This window comes from Protopterus annectens, chromosome 3.part1, assembly GCF_019279795.1.
Source record: "Protopterus annectens isolate FY-2018-M chromosome 3.part1, PAN1.0, whole genome shotgun sequence".
Taxonomy (NCBI): Eukaryota; Metazoa; Chordata; order Ceratodontiformes; family Protopteridae; genus Protopterus; species Protopterus annectens.
Window position 1 is genome coordinate 1,768,617,846 of NC_056732.1, and position 19,794 is coordinate 1,768,637,639.

The following is a 19,794-nucleotide window of genomic DNA, read 5'->3' on the forward strand; positions in this document are numbered from 1 at the left end:
CTATATCACAAGATGGGTTGCAAACTGGCTCAGGGATAGAACCAACAAAACAAGACTGAAATGCAGGAATACCAAAGAAACAAACAGACGTAGGCAGAAAACAATTTAATATATCACAGCAAAGCTTTCGGGTGAAACCCTTCTTCAATACTAACAATCATTGAAACAAAAGCAGCTTGCTTTAAATAGGAGCAAAAACAGTCACATGATAGCAGCCAAAATCACATGACCGACAAACACAATATAATATAACATATATACAAAATGCAAAAATATTTAAAATATTTAAAATAGCTTAACACGCTGAATTTTACTTAAAACAGTCTTTAGGCTAACAGTAGAATTTAATCCAGGTGAAGAATCCGCTGCTAGTCTTAAAATCCATTCATATTCCTTAATATCTAAAACATTATTAATATCACCACCCCTACTATGAGGTTTAACTATATCTAGGCATCTAAATTTAAAGCAATGCGTATTCCCATGTGTTTTAATATGCTTGAAAAGAGCATTATTCTCAACCTCCCTTCTAACCTCTGACTTATGCTCAATTATTCTGTCTTTAAGTTTACGTGTGGTCTTGCCCACATAGAATGCTGAACAGGCATTACAAGTAGCCAAATACACCACATTTACACTGTTACAGAATGCTACTGATTTAAAGTAAAACTCTTTTAAAGTAACAGGATGAATAAATACGGTGCTAATGAATGACTTCTTTGCAAAAAGTGAATTAGATCTGAAAAATTAAATCTTTCAGATGGAAAATGAATTACTTAGCATGTCCTGCTTCTCTAATATGTTGCCTAAATATCAGCAAATGGTTGATAGGCTGCATGCCTTGGATGACCGCCTGGAGATGGTCAAGAAACGAAAGTTATTAAGAGATATTGCCGATTTTCAAAGAGGGCATATCTTCTCTTGGCCAAAAAATAACAAAAATATAACTGAATTACGTGATAGTACTGAGACATTCCCTAAAAAAACTTTTCCTGTTACTACTGCATCACTTGTTACAACTACTGTATCATCTTTGGATACATTGGATGCTTTCACTGACTCTAATGCTGGTGTTTCTACTTTAAATCTGAATGTTGGCATTTCCCGTTTAAATCCTGCTGCTTTGGCTTGTGCAGTCTGATTCTACAACCACGCCCTCTGCATCAGTGTTACTAGTGAATGAAGAAATTTCAAATACAGGTAGCATGGGGCCTGTAACTCAAGGTGATGTTTCGCGAGAATCTTCAGGGAACACTAAGGATATCATGAGGAAGAATCAACAGTTAACTTTGAATTTTTCGCTGAAACACTTCCAATTGGAACAAGCCAAGAAAGTACAGAGCAGTATAGCAGTAAGGGACAAGTCCTTAACCAGACAGTCTGGCGGTCCTGTGAAACGGAAAAATGACAGCCCTGTCAAGCATGGGAAAGTGAGTCGCAGATAATACAAGGTATTTTGAATCTTTCTGATATTCCCTTAGATGGACCATGTGTCTCTGTTTTAAACAAAGGCCTTAACTTTATTCCTACAGCAGAGGATGGCTTAACCTCAGCTTTGACAGATTTAAAACAGTTTATTCGGAATATAAATTTAAAGGTTCTTTTTGGTTCAAATAATGCTATGATATCAAATAATACTTGCAAAAGACGTAGTACCTTTATACCCGTTAATTTGCCTGTAACAACTGCTTTCCATAATTTATGTGAAGCTGATTTGAGAAAGTTATATGGGACTACAATTAAGAAGAAGAGACAGTATAATTTGAACTATGATGAACATTGTGCCTTAAAGAAACTGCAATTTGACAATACTATTGTAATGAAACAAGCTGACAAGGGAGGTACTATTGTTGTTATGGATTGTAATGCCTATAAGACATCTATGCTCAATTTTCTTCAAGATGAGAATGCTTTTAGAAGAATATCATATAATGATGCTAAGAAATGCATTAGTAATGTCAATATGTATATATGTGAGCTACAAACTAATGGTGAGATAGATTTAGATTTGTTTCACTTTTTTACAGTACCCTGTCCCACTATTCCCTTATTATATGGGTTACCAAAAATTCATAAATGTTTAGATAACCCACCCATGAGGCCCATTGTCTCTGGGGGTGGGTGGATAACTGAACCAATATCTGTTTATCTACAAAAGCGTTTGTACCCCTTATTATTGGAGTGTCCTAATATCTTAAAGGACACAGGTGATTTTTTAAGCAAACTTTCAATTTGGTATAACAGTCTATGTAACAAACTCGATTCAGGTTATTTATTTGTAACCTTAGATATAAATTCTCTTTTTACTGTCATACCAAATGAGTATGGCATTGAGGCCATCAGACAGTTTCTGAGTAAGAAAATAGATATACCTACAGGTGATGTTCAAAATATATGTGCATTATTAGACTTAGTTTTGAGCAACAATGTATTTATGTTTGATCAACTTTTGTTTCTACAGCTAAACGATGTTGCGATGGGAACACAGGTTGCTAATACATATGCTAACCTAGTCTTGTATCAATGGGAATTAGAGTTTATACATGATGGTGTAAAATTTTTGAACAGTAATATTTGCTTGTACCAGAGGTTTGTGGACGATTGCTTTATGGTTTGGAAGGGATCACGCTCTGATCTGCAAGATTTTATAGTATATTTAAACAGTAGTACGAGCTTCTTGGTTTTTAAGGAGATTATATCTGAACATGAAGCAATTTTCCTTGATGTTAAGATATATAAAGAAGAGGGTACTTTACAAACTACTATTCACAAGAAAGATGTGCATACTAGTAGATACTTACATTATAATAGTATGCATGCACCCCATGTTTTTAAAGGAATTGTTAAAGCTCAATTTTCACAGGTCAGTAGGTTAAATACAATCGACTCTGTATTTTATATACAGTTAGATGAAATGTTCAGTGAGTTTGCTAAGAATGGCTATGACTTGGATATATTGGAAGAATTGAAGAGAATGGTAATACTTAATAGGGATACTACATATAAACCTTACCTTAGGACAGACGCGTGTATGAATGATCATGTGATCATTACATCAGGATCTAACATTGGAAATATAGTTAGAACTAGATATGTTATGAACTTTAGTAGTAGAACAGGTTTGGTTAAATATATTATAGCCAAATACTGGCCTGTGTTGATGGCCTGTCCAGAGGTTAGGCGAATTTTAGGTGAAAAGCCTTACTACTCATTATGTTATAAAGATTTTAATTTTGGCTTAAAGCTGAATGCTTTCTCTGATCGTATTGGTACTTTTAAATGTATGAGCTGTTCTTGTTGTATAGACATTGCTGCTACCCCTAATTATGCATTTATTCATCCTGTTACTTTAAAAGAGTTTTACTTTAAATCAGTAGCATTCTGTAACAGTGTAAATGTGGTGTATTTGGCTACTTGTAATGCCTGTTCAGCATTCTATGTGGGCAAGACCACACGTAAACTTAAAGACAGAATAATTGAGCATAAGTCAGAGGTTAGAAGGGAGGTTGAGAATAATGCTCTTTTCAAGCATATTAAAACACATGGGAATACGCATTGCTTTAAATTTAGATGCCCAGATATAGTTAAACCTCATAGTAGGGGTGGTGATATTAATAATGTTTTAGATATTAAGGAATATGAATGGATTTTAAGACTAGCAGCGGATTCTTCACCTGGATTAAATTCTACTGTTAGCCTAAAGCCTGTTTTAAGTAAAATTCAGCGTGTTAAGCTATTTTAAATATTTTAAATATTTTTGCATTTTGTATATATGTTATATTATATTGTGTTTGTCGGTCATGTGATTTTGGCTGCTATCATGTGACTGTTTTTTGCTCCTATTTAAAGCAAGCTGCTTTTGTTTCAATGATTGTTAGTATTGAAGAAGGGTTTCACCCGAAAGCTTTGCTGTGATATATTAAATTGTTTTCTGCCTACGTTTGTTTGTTTCTCAGGGATAGAACCCACATGATCAGAATAGCAGGTGCCATGTCAGACTCTAAACCAGTTACAAGTGGCGTCCCACAAGGCTCAGTCCTGGGACCTCTCTTGTTCGGTATATATTTCTCCGAGGTACAGGCTAACATGGGTGGACTATGGCTGACCAAGTTCGCAGATGACTGCAAACTGGGTGTCATAATCAACTCTCTGGCTGACACAAGCATCCTCCAAAAGGGTCTCACAGAGACAGATAACTGGTGCCAGAGCCATGGCCTAAAGCTAAATGCCAAAAAGTGCATAGTCATCCCTTTGGGAAAAACAAAGTGCCCACAAATTACCACATAGGTGTTAATCCATTAAGTACGGAAGAAGTAATTAGGGACTTGGGGACCCAAGTAGATAGCAATCTCTCCTTTGACAATCACGTTGCCAAAGTGGTTAGAAAGACCTTTTATATAGCCCACCTTATCACAAAAGGGTTCACATCTAGATCAAGAGAGGTCATTGTGCCCCTCTACTCATCACTTATCAGGCCCATAATTGAATACAATGCCCCATTTGGGATGTACCTTACCCGACACCTGCAGCAACTGGAAAGACCCCAAAAGTACCTCACCAAGAGGATTAAGGGGCTCAAACAGATGCCCTATGCAGTTCGACTAAAGAAACTCCAGCTCTACTCAGTTGCATACTGCCTACTCAGAGACGATCTGTGTCTGACGTATAAAGCCATGTCCAACCCAAAATTAATGGACATGCTTCACCTCAGGAAATCCAAATCCCTTAGAGCTACATGCTCCAGGGACTTGAACCTCAGCACAGAAATAAATAGGACATGCTGGAGGAACAGGTTCATATCCCAGAGGCTCCCCTCACTCTGGAACAAAATCCCAATCCATGTTAGGCAGAGCCCCTCACTGACCCTCTTCAAGAGAAATCTTGACGAGTAGATGGGAGATCATAAGTTTACCCCTGGGATCTCTTCTGTGTCCCTGCTTGACAGAGGTACAGTAAACTAATCTTAAAAGGGCTACCTTCTGTGACCTACTATACAGAGGCACAGTCAACTAATCTAAAAGGGTGGCGAAAGTCAAACACACTCTGGCTAGGCTTATAAATGCCCTAGGGCAGATAGCCTAGTATCAACCTATGAACCTATGAACCTATGAACTCTAAAGGAATTCTTCAACAATGCAGGTCTTAATTTTCTAAAATTACTTGTGGACAACAATGTTAAAATTATGGCCAGTTTAAAAGAACAAATAATGACCACTGATCAGGCCATTCACAGACGGTTTCATAGTAGGTTTGGAGAGCGCTCAGAATATCATAACATCCTAGAAGAAGTTCCAAAGCATGAACAAATTGTTATTAAACGCAAAAACAATAAATCAGAGACATTAAATCATATGAAAGTGACAATGCCTATTTGCTTGCCAACACAGGCAATACATTTTCCAAGAGGAATTTTTCTAACTTTCAACAGCCAAGTATGAAAGTTAGACAATATGCCTTTAAGAGAACTGAAAGGGAACAACTGATGGAAAATGAGGGCTACTGACAATGTAGTAAGTGAAGCAACTGGGGCTTCAGCAGTTGATTTCCTGCAAACAAACACAGTCAATGCTTTTCCTGTGGGTGAATTAAGTAACACTGATGGTCTTAGTAATTCCATAGAACGTGGAGCAAGGCCCAAAGCTTTTTTTAAGTTCAGAAAAGGAAGGGAAGGCTCAGAGGACCAGAATGACCAGAAAAAAAGGAAAGGATTCCTTCAGCTTCATCCATGGACAATTAGCAGAGTGTAAGATGTACAAAATGTTATAAACTTGTCTAAACTTGACCTTACGTCTGAACATTATAAAGTGCTGAATTTGGGTTTAAATTTTTATCCAGCAAGTAGAGCTGATATTTCCAGCACTGTTCTAGAATTGAAAAAATACACAAGACTGTTGAACTTAAATTACATTTTAAAAGATGTTGAAAAGAGTGAAAGTAAATATGTTAAACCATCCTGTTTTAACCCACCTTTGGTACACACTTTAAAAGTGTTTGAGAATACTTGTGAACAACAAATTAGAAGTTTGTTAGACAATAATAAAACAAGGTGTAAATATTACAACTTAATTATGAGTGAAAAATCTGCTCTGAACGAATTAAAGTCTAACAGTATGGTTAGAATTATTAAAAGTGACAAAGGTGGGGCTTTTGTTGTGATGGATCAAGACAAGTATATTCATAGTATTGAAGCTATGTTAAGCAACACCTTAGAATATGAGGCAGCCAATGTAAGTGATGTATTAACATGTTATCGGAAAATGTATTCTTTTTTGCTTGACAGTTTAATGAGTGGTAATTTAGATAAAATTTCTTATGATTTTTGTAATATTGAGAATCCCAAGTTAGGGGGTTTGTGTTTGGAATGCCAAAGGTCCATAAAGACCTTAACCACCCTCCATACAGACCCATTATTTCAGCGCCTAATTACATCACAGAAGGATTTTCCCTTATGGTCAATTCTTTTTTAAACCCCTTAGTCAGTAAAATGAGTTCTTTTTTACAGGTCTCTTGGGATTTTTTTGGACAGTTCAGGAAATTTAATGACACCTTCTCATTTAACCTACGAAAACTTATTTTGTTCAGCAACGATGTGGTATCACTTTTTATGTGTATTCAACATGAAACAGGAGTAGAATATGTAAGACAATATGTTGGGAGATTTTCTATTCTCTCTAATGACCAGTGCATCATTTGCTGTAATTAGATAGATGTTCTCTTGAAAAACAATGTTTTTATGTTCAATAACAAAGTGTATAAACAAAACAGAGGGGTTGCTATGCAGTCTCCAGCCACCCCTTTGCTCGCAAATGTTGCTGGATGGTGGGAACACACATTTTTGGAGCCTGTTATGGGTAGACATCATGTTTTGTTTTTGAAAAGATTTGTCGATGACTTGTTTTTCATCTTAGAAGGTGATCTCAACCAGGTGAAAGAGTTTTATAGATTGTTTAAATTCTGGTTTTGAGTTTCTAAAATTTACTTTAGATGACGTAGGTTTAAAGGTTCACATTTTGGACGGGTTCCTATTAGATCGACGAAAAGTCTAAATATCGAACGGCCCTGCCCGCTGATTATATATACCAACTCTGAGATTGCACTACAGTGAGGAAAGGGCACATTTTTTGATCTATACTGTACTGCGATCTCACAATAGCGATTCCTAAGAACGGCATTTTTGATCACTAAGCTGTTTGATATTTAGACTTTTCATCAGTCTAATAGCAACCCTTTTGGACATCACTTTAGAATAGGTTAAGGTACTGAAGAGATTTGTAAGCAGGATTCACCGTAAAAAAAACTTTTACTAACAGTTACCTACACTATAAAAGCTTTCATCCACAATTTATGAAAGCCAACATACCCTATGGCCAGTACATCAGGGCCAGTCGAATGACCAGTGAAGACAGTGATTTTATTAATGAAATAGATTTTACTTGTTCACTATTTCTGGAATGAGGTTACCATGAAGACAAATTAAGAAGTGCAGCTAAGTATGTCATGGACAATCGGATGTCACTCTACCCGCCCATATTACAAGTTCCTTATAGTGGCTCCAAAGTCTTGATCAAGTCCAATAAAGAAATATTTTGTAACTTGAACATGACTTTGGATAGTGGATTGATAAGAGGCATTATACAGGACAACTGGAACATTTTAGAGGGTAATCAGAACCTTTTTGCGATGGTTGGCCCCCACCCCCATTTTGTGTATAAAAATCACTATAATTTAAAATTATTACTTGAGAGGGTGGAAAAAACAGAGAAAAGGACTACTTTACACACAAATAAACCATTTGGCATGCACAAATATGGAACTTGTACTGTTTGTAGGTACATATTAGAGAAACCTTTTGTAAATTTGGCCCATTTGCCACACACTATTCCAATGCCTGGTTATTTTAACTGTAAAACCAAAGCTGTGTTGTACATTGGGTTATGTTCTCATTGTACTGCATTTTATATCAGGATGACCACCCTGGTTCTCTGTACCAGGATCAAAGAGCACTACTATAGCATAAAAAAGAAGGATGGCAAAAATGCATTTTTTAAACACACTTTGAAGTGTCCTAACTATAACAAGTTCCTGTTTTCAGTTCTAGAACAGGGAACACTTCATGCAAGGGGTGGGGATTTTAAGACAGAGTTAGAACAAAAAGAAGCACTGTGGCAGATTAGGTTAAACTTTGACAAAGCACCAGGGTTGAATGATGTAGTCAACACCAACCCCCGGATTCTGCAAGCCCTGCACAGTGTGCAAGACTACTGCAGGAGCTTCAGCAGGCAATATGTCTGCTGTGCAATCCAGAAATAACCTGTAGGGATGTGCACGAGCACTCCTGCACTAGTTCTGCACGGACTCAGCCCCTGTATGCAAATTACCCCATTTGCAGGAGAAATCCATGCAAATGATGTGAATTTGCGATGCAGGAAGCTGTAAAATGGCCGTTCAGGACTAGTGTAATCTGCAGAAATGTACTCCGTCGGTAACGGAGTAACATTTCTGCACATTACAAAACAAAGCCATGACAGCTCCAAATAAATGGTGGATATCATGGAGAAAGCATGCCAATGGCCAACTATAAGGCCATTGGCATGGAAAACAGTTGCAAATATAAAAAAATCAACTTTTATTTTCTTTTAGCAATCTCGGCTATTTAAGCATAGGGTAGAGGCAAGCAAATGGGATCGGGTGGAAAATAAGAAAAAAAACATAAAATAAGCATTCTAACCAAAATATCAAACACAGATCCCCTGAATCTGGATAAAGTGACCAACAATAAAAGTATAATATTCCAAAAAAGTCAACAACTCGTTGGAATACAAAAACATGGTAGAGCCAGCAAACAGTGGGCCAAAATCCATTTATTGAAGGAAGAAGGAAAAAAACAAACCAGTTTTGGCCGTTAGGCCTTCCTCAGTGTTTGTAACTGTTACAAATTCACAACATGTATATATAGAGTTGTCCACCGCCACCTGCAGTCCAAAAGCAGAATTGCATACATTTAAACATTCATTTTTATTTTTATATATATATATATATATATATATATATATATATATATATATATATATATATATATATATATATTCATTCAGACCAGGGGAAAAGAGTGCACCTAATTTAATAATCCATTTATTTTCCATTTTATTTAATATTGCATGCCAACCAGATTTTTTGGCTGTATTCCGTTGTATAATATCAATCACAGTAAATCTGAACTTGGCATTTGGATGTTTAATTGTATGTTTGTACAGTGCATTCGTAGGCTTACAAGTCCTAATATCACTTAAATGTTCCGAGATCCTAAATTTAACACAGCATGAAGTTTGTCCTACATAAAATGCTGAACAGTTGCATGATGCCAAATAAATCACCCAGTCTGACTGACAATTTGCAAAGAATCTAATGGAAAAAACTTTACCGGTGTTCCTGCTGGTAAATTCCTTTGTTTTGCTCATGTTATTGCAATGTGTACAGTGGCCACATGGGAAGCAACCCAATAAAGGGCCCCCTTGTAAAGTTATTTGTTTGGGTGAATTGACATTCCTGTTGATATGTTTATAGTGATTGAAAAAGGAACCCATGTTCCGACCCCGTCTATATGAAAAGTAACATCTGTCATCCAATATTGCCCTGAGTTTATTGTCTGCTAACAATATATTCCAATGTCTCTGCACAAAGTTGATAAGGGTGTCCGTATTTCTCCCATATGTAGTAACTAATCTAATTTGTGAATTTGATTTCTGTTTATGCTCCTTGTATTGTAATAAATTCTCCCTATTTGTGTTGGTGGCATACTGTCTTCCCAGAATGATATCACCTTTTTTATATCCCCGGTTAAGAAACCTTGTGGATAAATCTGACTCATAGGTGGTAAATGTGCTTTCCTCTGAACAAATCCTCCTCAGACGAAGAAATTGTGATTTTGGAATGTTTCTGCAAATATGGGGGGATGAAAGCTGGAGGCATGGAGTAGGAAGTTGTATTGGGGATATTTACGATAAATTTCTGTGGTTAGTGTATGATCTGCATTTCTTGTTACTAAGACATCTAAAAAAGTAATCTGATTGATGTCATAAGTTATCGTAAATTCAATACCTCATTTATTTTCATTGAAATAAGTCACAAACTCCTTGAGATATAAGCTGTCAGATCTCCATACCATCCAGTAATCATCCAAATATCTCCTCCATATATCAATTTCATCAATGTAGATATCATGAGCTCTGTCATAAATGATTTGATCTTCAATACAGGCCATAAATAGGTCTGCGTATATAGGAGCAAATGAGGCCCCCATGGCCGTGCCTTTGGTCTGTAAGTAACATTCGTTGCCATAGAATATCACATTTTTGGTTAACACATGTTCCGCCATGCATAGTAACAATGTATTGAAACCTGGGGGGTATAATTCTGACTTTGTTAACCAATATTCCAAAGCATCTAGGCCAGCTCAATGAGGGATGTTGGTATATAATGCAGAAACATCCAAAGTGCGCAAATACCACCCTGCCTGAAGCTGCATCTCTGTTATAATCCGGAGGAATTCAGTTGTATCTTGTATTCTTGCTCTCACACATTGCAGCAAGGGCTTGAGATGTAATGTGAGAAACTGGGATAATGGTTCAGTGATAGAACCTCTGCCTGAGACTGTCGGTCGACCGGGTGGATGATTTGGGTCCTTATGAATCTTAGGGAGGAAGTAAATGTATTGGTTACAAGGATCTGTAACTGTAAGATGATGTTGAGTATCTTGTGTTATAATACCTTCTTCCCTAGCTAGTTGTAAGAATGTGAGCACTATCACAGAGTCTTCTCTGCTTCCTCAGACATCTCTGTGAAAGCTCTCACATGTTTTATATTTTTACTATTTTGTATTAAAGTGTTGTTTTGCCGTGTGTATTCCAACGAGTTGTTGGCTTTTTTTGGAATATTCTAACCAAAATCACTATTTTGCCATTATACTCAATGGCAGGCAGAAGACAACATGGCCAGTGAATAGTGGTTCCTAAGGGGGGAGACTCAGTGTGGGACATGTAACTATAGGAAATTCTATGCAAATGAGGGGAATGATACTGAATCCCAGTTTTCCCCTGCATGCTAGTCAACACCCAACAGTGTAAGAGCAGGAATAGCTTGGTGCAAGCTTAGGAGTTAGCTGACATCATAGGGGGGTGTGTCAGGCATACTGTAAGCGGATTGGAGCCCTATGGCTTGGGTTTGCTCTTAGCTTAGCAGAGCTAAGCAAGGGTGTGTGTCTGAGGCTGTCTAGCACTCTTTACATTGCCTTAGTGGGTGTGCTCGCTGCGCACCAGGTTTTAAAGGAAAAAAAAGTAAACCAGGAAATAACAGCTTTGTGCACATCTGAGCACTGTGTTTGCATGGCGCACCACCGGGCTTAAACAGGAAGGCAATGGGAAGGGAAAACAGCAGTAGGAAGGTAATCAAGGAGAACTAGCATAGCTGGCAGGTGAAATGTGGACTCTGCCCTTCTGAGCTGGGAATTTCTGATTAAAGGTTTATAGTGCCTGAATATTTGAACTGTATCTTACTGAAATTGGTACCTTGTTTGCTGTAGCATAGACTAGATCCAGGCCTGCTGAATCTAGCTTTGTTTATATGCTTGTTGTTTGTTTGCTTGTTATTTCCCTGGAACGCTAATTCCACCTAATACGCGGCTTCTCAGTGCTTCTGTGGATCACTAGTGATATCTGCATTGCTTACTGTACTTATTTCCTTGTTTCACTTGAAAGAAAGTTACTGTTTGTCATTTTTGCATTTAAGTTACCTGTAACACATTGCACTTAAGTTACCTGGCACTTGCGCGCTAAAGCAATTATATAAGTCAGCACTAATAATTAAAAGCACTACACCCTCACTCCCCACTGGCCCTTGTTTTCAATTATTAAGGAATTCCCAATATTATTCTAGCATGTCCAAAGGTCAGTTGTCAATCTCCTCTCCGGTCCAGCTGGTGAATCTGGGAATCTTGAGGCAATGTTACAACTGCCTCATGTACACAGACAACCCTCTCCTCCTCCCAACAAATTCCAACACATGTGAGAGATGCAACCATATAGCCAAACTGGAGGCTAAGCTCTCTCAACTCAGTACTGGCAAAACCAGTTAGGAGGAGAAGGAAACCACACTCACTACAATTCCAGTCTCACATAGACCTGCCACGACAGCAAACCAAACACATAATCACACAAAAACATACTCGGAGGCTCTAAATAAAGATCTGCCTAAGCAGCAGAGACCTCCAAAGCAGACACCCAAGCAACCGCTACCCCAAAACAAAACACGTGCAACACATATCTCAGAAAGCCAGTGTGCCAAACAGTCACAGCCCTTAAGACTAAACAACACACCTGATACACTTGTAATAGGTGACTCTATCGTCAGGCACATTGATGTCCCACTCACCAGGCTGAACAAGGAGAGGGTCACGGTGAGCAGCCTGTCGGGTGCTAGGATCCGCCACATAACACAAGCACTCAGGTCACTCCAAGGCAAGTACAAATATGACTCAGTCATTGTCCATGCTGGTGTGAATGACCTGAGATGTACCTCCCTGGACTACATGAAAAGAGACATAAAGGAGCTCTCTGAGCATGTAGCCCAGACCGGTATGACCCTGACCTTGAGTAGCATCTTACCCTCACCAAGAATGATGCCACAATATGAAGACAAGATTATCAATTTCAACAATTGGCTTAAGTACTGGTGTCATTCAAAGGGAATCCAATGCCTGTCAGCTTGGGATGATATGCTCGACAAGCCACGATGCTTCGCTAGGGATGGCTTGCACCTGTCACCCCTGGGCTTTCGGATATTGGCAAAGGCTCTTGCTACCCCCATAGTGTCTTTTTTAGGTAAGGCTCAAAAGACAAACCCACCTCCATAGGTATCACAAGGGATAAGAAACTAAGAGTAATGCTACTCAACACCAGAAGTCTAAACCTCAAGATGCACACACTCAAAACTCTCCTTAGCATGGAGAACATCGATATCTGTGCAGTAAAAGAAACCTGGTTCAGGGCTCCCAAGAGCACCCCAACACTACCAGGTTATACCTCATACCATGCTTTTTGGCCCCAAAACTTGGACCGAACCACAAAAGGTGGGGGAGTATCGATATTCATCAAAGATACCCACACCTCCAGGTTGGTGGCAAAGCACGAAGCATCAGAAACTATCCATGTGCAACTAACAGTGGGTAAAACTGCCTTCCAGTTTATAGCCTGCTACAGACCACCCTCCCAAACCCAGGAACCCCACTCGGCCTTTCTGAGAACACTGGAAAATATGAAGGTCTCTCCAAACACCATTATATTGAACGACTTCAACTACCCAAGCATAGACTGGGAGCATTACTCTAGCTCCAACACCCTAGCCCAAAGGTTCCTAGAATTTATAAACTCAAATGCTATGGAACAACTTGTTACCACTCCCACAAGAGGGGAAAACATACTGGACCTGATCATCACCAACATGGGGAATCTATGCTCCAGACCAGAAATGTATCCCTCACTGGTAAGATCCGACCATAAACTAATCTCACTGGATATTCACATCCCGACCCCACCCCCTGCCCGGAAAACCACAGTGAAAAACTTCTCTAAAGCAAATTTCACACTCCTCAAAACCGAGGTGGAATCCTTCAAAGCCCCGGCCTGTGGAAAATACGCCCAGACCGCAGAATCCTTTATAAACGCATTCTATGAACACCTTCAGGAATGCATGGATCATGCGATCCCAAATAAAACCAAGACCCAATCCTCCAAAGGCAGACATCCTGTCTGGTGGACCCCAGCCATAAACAAACTATACAATAGAAGGAGGAAGCTACTAAATGATAGAGCAAAATCCCAAAAAGGGAAGGCATCACTGATCAGTATTAGCAAAAAACTACGGGCACTCATAAAATTGTCTAAGGCCAGCTTCGAGAGAAAAATTGCACAGGACACTAAGGATAATCACAAGGCTTTCTTTAGTTATGTTAGGAACCTGGGTGGTAATTCCCAGATATGCTCAGAATTAGTCCAAAATGACAAAAATACACTAAACCCACAGACATTGCCAACATCCTAGCTGACAGGTTCAGTGCAAACTCCCCCCCCCACCAAAAGGGCAAATATCTATCCCAGCAGAGTGCTGCCCCACTGACATCTCAGATGCTCAGGGAAGAGCCGCCTCTCCAAAGCAAAAACACACCATCTATGGGACCAGACGGTGTGCCCGGCTGCTTCCTACATGAACTCCAAGAAGAGCTAAACCCAAACATAAAACTACTGTTCAATCTCAGCCTTACTACAGGATATGTGCTCAAAGAGTGGCATACAGCAACAGTGGTCCCTCTCCATAAAGGTGGTGCCTCAACGGATCCTGGAAACTATCACCCCATAAGCCTGACTAGCTTGGTCTGCAAAGCTATGGAAAGGATCATCATGGACCTCATAAATAAAGATATTGGGGACCTACAGACACTGGATCCTACCCAGTTCGGCTTTGTTAAGGGCAGATCCTGCCTCTTAAACCTGGTTGATTTCTTTGAAACAGTCACCAAGGCCATTGACGAGGGAAGGTGGTCCACACAGCCTACCTGGACCTCGCAAAGCCTTCGATACAATACCCCACTCGGCATTATAGATAAGCTCACCAGCTTAAATATAAACCCCTATGTCACTAGATGGATTGCAAACTGGCTCAAGGACAGAACCCACATGGTTAGAATTGCTGGAGCCATGTCAGACTCCAAACCAGTTACAAGTGGTGTCCCACAAGGCTCAGTCCTAGGACCTCTCTTGTTCGGTATATATTTCTCGGAGGTACAGGCCAACACGGAAGGACTGTGGCTGACCAAGTTCGCAGATGACTGCAAACTGGGTGCCATAATCAACTCTCCAGCTGACACAAGCATCCTCCAAAAGGGCCTTATAGAAACAGACAACTGGTGCCAGAGCCATGGCCTCAAGCTAAATGCCAAAAAGTGTATAGTCATCCCCTTTGGCAAAAACAAAGTGCCACAAATTACCACATAGGTGGTAATCCATTAAGTACAGAAGAAGTAATTAGGGACCTGGGGACCCAAGTTGATAGCAATCTCTCATTTGACAACCACGTGGCCAAAGTGGTTAGAAAAACATTTTATATAGCCCACCTAATCATGAAGGGATTCACATCTAGATCAGGGGAGGTCATCGTGCCTCTTTACTCATCCCTCATCAGGCCCATAATTGAGTACAATGCCCCTTTTAGGATGTACCTTACCAGACACCTGCAGCAACTGGAAAGACCCCAAAAGTACCTCACCAAGAGGATCAAAGGGCTCAAACAGATGCCATATGCTGCCCGGTTAAAGAAACTCCAGCTCTACTCAGTGGCATACCACCTGTTCAGAGGCGATCTGTGCCTGATATATAAAGCCATGTCCAACCCGGAATTAATGGACATGCTGCACTTCAGAAAATCCAAATCCCATTGAGCTACCCACTCGAGAGACTTGAACCTCAGCACTGAAATAAATAGGACATGCTGGAGGGACAGATTCATAACCCAGAGGCTCCCTTCACTCTGGAATAAAATCCCAGTCAAGGTTAGGCAGAGTCCCTCATTGACTCTCTTCAAGAGGAATCTTGATGAGTGGATGGGAGATCATAGGTTTACCCCGGGTATCACTTCTGTGTCACTGTTAGACAGAGGCACAGTATACTAACCTCGAAAAAGGACATAGCAAAATAAATTTAAAATGGGTGGCGAAAGCCAAACACATTCTGGCTAGGCTTATAAATGCCCTAGGGCAGATAGCCTAGTATGAACCTATGAACCTAATTACACAGGCAGCAGACCAACCCAGCCCAGAACACTACTATAAACTATGCACACACCTTTCCCTCTGGTTATTCCCATACTCTACATCACCAGTGTATACAAGCGGGGAACTTTTAACAAACAAAACAACAAAATGATAGGGTCTGCAATAGCTATCATACAACATGTGGAAGAGGCAGAGGGTGGTGAAGATGTAAATGCTCTCAACCAATCAACAGTGAGGAGATGGAGAAGACTGTACAGACCCAGGGTAACCTACCAGGGGTTACAGGACCTGGAGATAGTAGAACGCTATAGGGTCGACAGGGACCTCCTACAGCAAATTGTTGAGCTGTGCTGGCCACACCTGACACACAGAACTATCAGAAGGGAACCCATCCCAGTGGATACCAAGGTATGTGTAGGCCTAAAAATACTAGCTACAGGTACCTTCCAAAGGCCAACTGGGGATATTATGGGGATCTCACAGGCATCAGCATCCAGGGTACTCCACCAGTTCCTGGATGCCATGTCAGCACATGCTGGTGAGCATGTATATTTCCCCAACACCTGTGAGGTGTTAGCCAGCAATATGCATCTGTTCCACCAAATAGTAAAATACCCTGAGGTAGTGGGTGCTATAGACTGCACACACATATGCATAAAAGCAACACCCAGTGAGTGGGGTAGGGTCTACATCAACCACAAGGGCTTCCCCTCCATCAACTGCCAGGTCATGTGTGATGCCAGGGCATAATAATGAATGAGTGTGCTGGCTGCCCTGGAAGCTATCACGATTCCCACATCTGGCATCTGATGCAGCTGTACCAGAGACCTGCCAATGGGGACATCCCTTATGGTCACCTAGTGGGGGATGCTGGTTATGCACTCGAGCCATCGCTGATGACACCCATCAGAAATGCACACACACCCGAACAAGAACTCCATAATGAGGCACACGCACAGATGATAATTATAACAGACGATGTGTTTCGGATGCTCAAGTCATGGTTCCAGTGCCTGGACACATCCGGTGGAGCCTTGCAGTACTCACCAGCTACATGTACCCAAATTGTTATCATATGTACCATGCTACACAATATGATCCCGTGGAAACAGCTGCAGCAGGAACAGCATGGGGTAGGGCCACACAGCCCCCCACCATTGCCAAGGCCTGCACAGGCACAGAGTGACTCAAAGGAGAAATAAACTGAGCCTGCCCCAGTAGGCAGAAGGAAGCATGCCCAGTATGCCCAGGCCTTGGCAAAGAGGCAATGCATAGCACATACACTGATACAGGAGGGACCCAGGGAATGACACCTCCCTCTGACTCACACCTACAGTAAAAGGAATGCAAACATGACACTGCCTGTGCTCACCCATGTGTAGGGAGTGTACTATATGCATCTGACATAGGCAGCCCTTCAGCACCACCCTCAATACTGGCACATCTACAAGGTAAGTCAATCAACCTATCAATTGACGAGTGTAGTAGTATGTGTTGTTACCTGTATCTATGGTATGGATGTGAGCATGCAAGGGAATTGGGTGGCTGAATGTGATGCCAGCAGATAGTTGACACCTATAGTGGCAGCATGAGATCTGTAACAAATACAGGTGTCACCATATTAGCCAGTAATACACATGGTAACAAAACACACTGCAGGAAATGTGCTGGGCCACATGTGTATCCATATGACACACACATGCCAGTCAGGGAGGTTCACATACCCAACAACAGTCACAGCCAGCAGGATAGGTGTAGACAAACACAAACAAAGGCCTACACAGACAGACTACATCTGGTCAGGCAGTGGGATGTTAGCTCTGAAGGGTAGGAAGTCAGAAACTAATATGTAAGTCAATGAAATGTAGCACCTGTAGTACACTGACAAGCCTCTAATCAGCATGATAGGTTAGAAAACATAATGAAATGGAGTCCCAGTCATACCAGTACAGTCATAGCAAATGTGTACAAGTGTCAGGTGTGCCCCCCAATCCTGTGTAGCAATGTAGAAACAGTCAGGTGTGCCCCCCATATCCTTTGTAGACAGTAGTAACAGTCAGGTGTGCCCTCCAATCCTATGTAGACGTAGTAACAGTCAGGTGTGCCCCCAATCCCATGTAGATGTGTAGTAACAGTCAGGTGTGCCCCCAACACTACGTAGACATGTAATAACAGTCAGGTGTGCCCCCAATCCTATGTAGAAATGTAGTACCGGTCTGGTGTGACCCCCAAGCTGATGCACGCACACATTGTAACAGTCAGATGTGCCCCCCAATCCTATGTAGAAATTTAGTAACAGTCAGGTGTGCCCCCCAATCCTGTGTAGCAATGTAGAAACAGTCAGGTATGTCCCCCCATATCCTATGTAGACATGTAGTAGCAGTCAGGTGTGCCTCCCCAATCCTATGTAGAAATGTAGTAACATGTATGTGTAGATATAATACCAGTGGAGCACAGATGCCCAGAGAAGGCCAAGGCAGCAGGATAGATTGTAGCATTTGCACAATATGCAGGTATGTGTGTGTCAGATTGGTGTGTGTTTCATATTGTGTGAGAATGGTCAGTATGTATGCATGTTGAGGTATGACCTGGTGGCCATTGCCCACTACTGCTGATGACAGGGCCAAGTCCTCACAACTGCAGTGCCAAAGACAATTCCCACCAGTATAACACATGCTAGCAGTAAGTCATTGTAAATGTATGGTGGTAATATGTGTCACCATCTGAAAGATTGACATGGCATGGCTGTTGGGCAAGATATACAAGCAGTACACAGGGGGAAGTACCCCAGACATACAGTATATAATGTGTAACTGTGAAATGGACACACCCTTGGAATTGTACATACAGGTATGCATCACATTATCTGGGGCTGTAGTAGGGGATACGGTGTCGTCTGCCCGAACACTTGCAGATCATAAAGGTGGTAGGACTGATGTATTGGGAAAGAGCTGATGTACCTGCACATGCCAGCATAACTGGAATGCCCCATGCATATCTGTGTGTCACATGCAAGTAGTGTCCATAGCACTCATGCACCCAGCTCACCCAAACACCACCCATAGGTACCTTTCCAGTCGTATCGCTGCTGTGGGGAATGGGTACAATATGACCCCACCTGTATATGGCAATAGTGAAAGAATGCAGCATGCAGTGCAGGTGTCCCATGCAGGTGTCCCATGCAGGTGTGTCCCTAGCCATAGGTAGCACCCTGCCAGCATCCACATCACCTGATCAAGACTGATAGAAAGTATTGACATGAAAACCTAGCACACCTACCCTGTCACCCAGGGGAATATACTACATGGCGGTCTGAGACTGTAGGACTGACAGAATGCAATGGCCTGCCACAGCTGGCTTGCATCAACACCAACACCAAATGGCCTACAGGCCTCTGCCAAAGGCTTGCGTCTCACACATACTTCCAATGCATGTCATGTCATGGGCACACTAATAACATCATGACACACTCCACATTAGCCATATGCAAGGCCATGTGGACAAACCAAAGTAACATGTCCACCATGTCCCACTGCATGAACTGTGGACCAACACCAAAACACAGCTGTGATGAGGTGATAACCTTAGGGAAAGTATCAGAGAATGTATGCATAAGATATGGAAGAGGATAGAATAATAGAGGGGGGAGGGAGCATGGGCAGCATGGAATATGCAAGGTCCGACACACAGCTGTGTGCACACCCAATCCCTGGCTGCAAACACATAAATGGGTGGCTACATACCTGCCCATACACCACAACAGGGGTAATGTCCTGACTTGTGTGAATCTGTGCAGCTGTGAGGTATAGCCACAGCAAGATAAGGCCATACTGTCATGTCAATGGATGTACAAGTATGGGATCTTCTGCCAGCACTGTACCAAGGTGCTGAACTGGATACAAAGACCCAGCAGCAAATGTTTGCAGCTCCTTCTCCAGAATGGCATAACTTTCCATGAATATGTAGGCATCTGC

General features: G+C 41.1%; 1 protein-coding gene across 1 annotated transcript in view; it reads left to right on the top strand.

Moving 5' to 3' along the window:
* The first annotated feature begins 1,205 nt into the window (after window positions 1-1,205).
* LOC122797855 (vomeronasal type-2 receptor 26-like) overlaps window positions 1,206-19,794 on the top strand; it is a 59,945-nt gene continuing 41,356 nt past the window's right edge. The window contains exons 1-2 of the mRNA XM_044066377.1: window positions 1,206-1,430; window positions 1,598-1,841. Of these exons, the coding sequence (XP_043922312.1) occupies window positions 1,206-1,430; window positions 1,598-1,841 (469 nt within the window). The remainder of the gene's footprint in view (window positions 1,431-1,597; window positions 1,842-19,794) is intronic.